Here is a 1,251-nt window from a genome sequence, read left to right as displayed (position 1 = left end):
TATTATTATCTAATATTTAAATAATAATATTCATATATTCATACGCATCTCTTAGGCTTTATTATAAATATGTCAATGTTAGCCATACCAATTTAATTTCGGTCTACGCTATATTTCTTTCTCATCGCAAAATATTCACCACCCTCCCCGACCATTCCCCACCCTTCCCCTGTTTCCCTCGGCTTTTGGATTTATATTTGTCATGCGGTCACTTTCTTTAATGATTCAAAAGTTTATTTTCACATTGGTGGACCATGGGTAAGTGACCAAAATTTATCTTACTTCATATTTATGTCCAGACACACACGTATATTTGTGCCTTTTATGGCATTTTTTGTTGATACTCTTACCCAATATGTGAGGTTCTTTTCCGTATATAGTATCTGATGTCGTTACTCTCATTTTGTGAAGTATGTGTCTTTGGCCATCTGCTGACTCAAGCGAAAATGGTGATCCCAACCCTGATTTCTATAGACTTCTCTTCCTTACATTGGATCCCGTGGCCGTACGTTTCCTTCTGCGTCAATACCATATCTTATTCATATATGTGAATATTCCTATGAAGCCTCATCTTTTATGGATTGCAATGCTCCTTTCCTTTCTTTTTTCGTTAATGTCTTCATGCGTCATTCTTCCCAGTTTCATTTAATTTATGTCATATATTTATATATAACACCTTATATAGCTGATATACATTGTATACATATAGATAAAGTAAAAAGCTTTGGATCATACATATTCCTGCATTGAATTATACACAGTTTTAATTGCCCTAACAAAGTCTAATGCGGTGGGTTGAAACTGACGCCTCGGCCTACCTTTTGGATAAACATTATAGAAGATCATAACGAAACAACCTAGATAACAATAATCATTATCATTATCATCTTTTTAATCACCGGTCTACCATAACAATACTTTCTTAAGCTTGTTCGAACATGGCTTTATAATGGTGACACTAATTTTGGTTCAACAATCTTGATCATAATAATCATAAATATATTAATATTATTTGTTAGGATAACTCTACATGACTGACCGTCATCGGGTTCAGCATCATTAATTCCCTTAACTTCCGTTTTGATACAAAAAATTTAAAGAATAGGAAACCCTGTACGCTCTTGGTTCTACAATAAATGCAGTTCAGGTGACTTATCTCAAATAAACTTTTATCTTCGGGTCTGTATAAATAATTGAAGCTTCAATATTGATAACACAAATAAAAACAAATTAATAAATAAGTAAATGCAT

At 32.9% G+C, this 1,251-nt stretch overlaps 1 protein-coding gene across 1 annotated transcript in view; it reads left to right on the top strand.

Annotated features, from left to right (window-relative positions):
• The window catches only part of LOC110267180, a 3,316-nt gene continuing 2,083 nt past the window's right edge, over positions 19 to 1,251 (top strand). The window contains exon 1 of the mRNA XM_021112331.1: positions 19 to 505. Coding sequence (XP_020967990.1) covers positions 413 to 505 — 93 coding nt within the window. The 5' untranslated portion in view covers positions 19 to 412. The remainder of the gene's footprint in view (positions 506 to 1,251) is intronic.

The sequence above is a fragment of the Arachis ipaensis genome, chromosome B09, assembly GCF_000816755.2.
Source record: "Arachis ipaensis cultivar K30076 chromosome B09, Araip1.1, whole genome shotgun sequence".
Classification (NCBI taxonomy): domain Eukaryota; kingdom Viridiplantae; phylum Streptophyta; class Magnoliopsida; order Fabales; family Fabaceae; genus Arachis; species Arachis ipaensis.
Note: the sequence above shows the minus strand (reverse complement) of the source record. Positions and strands in the feature narration are given on the sequence as shown.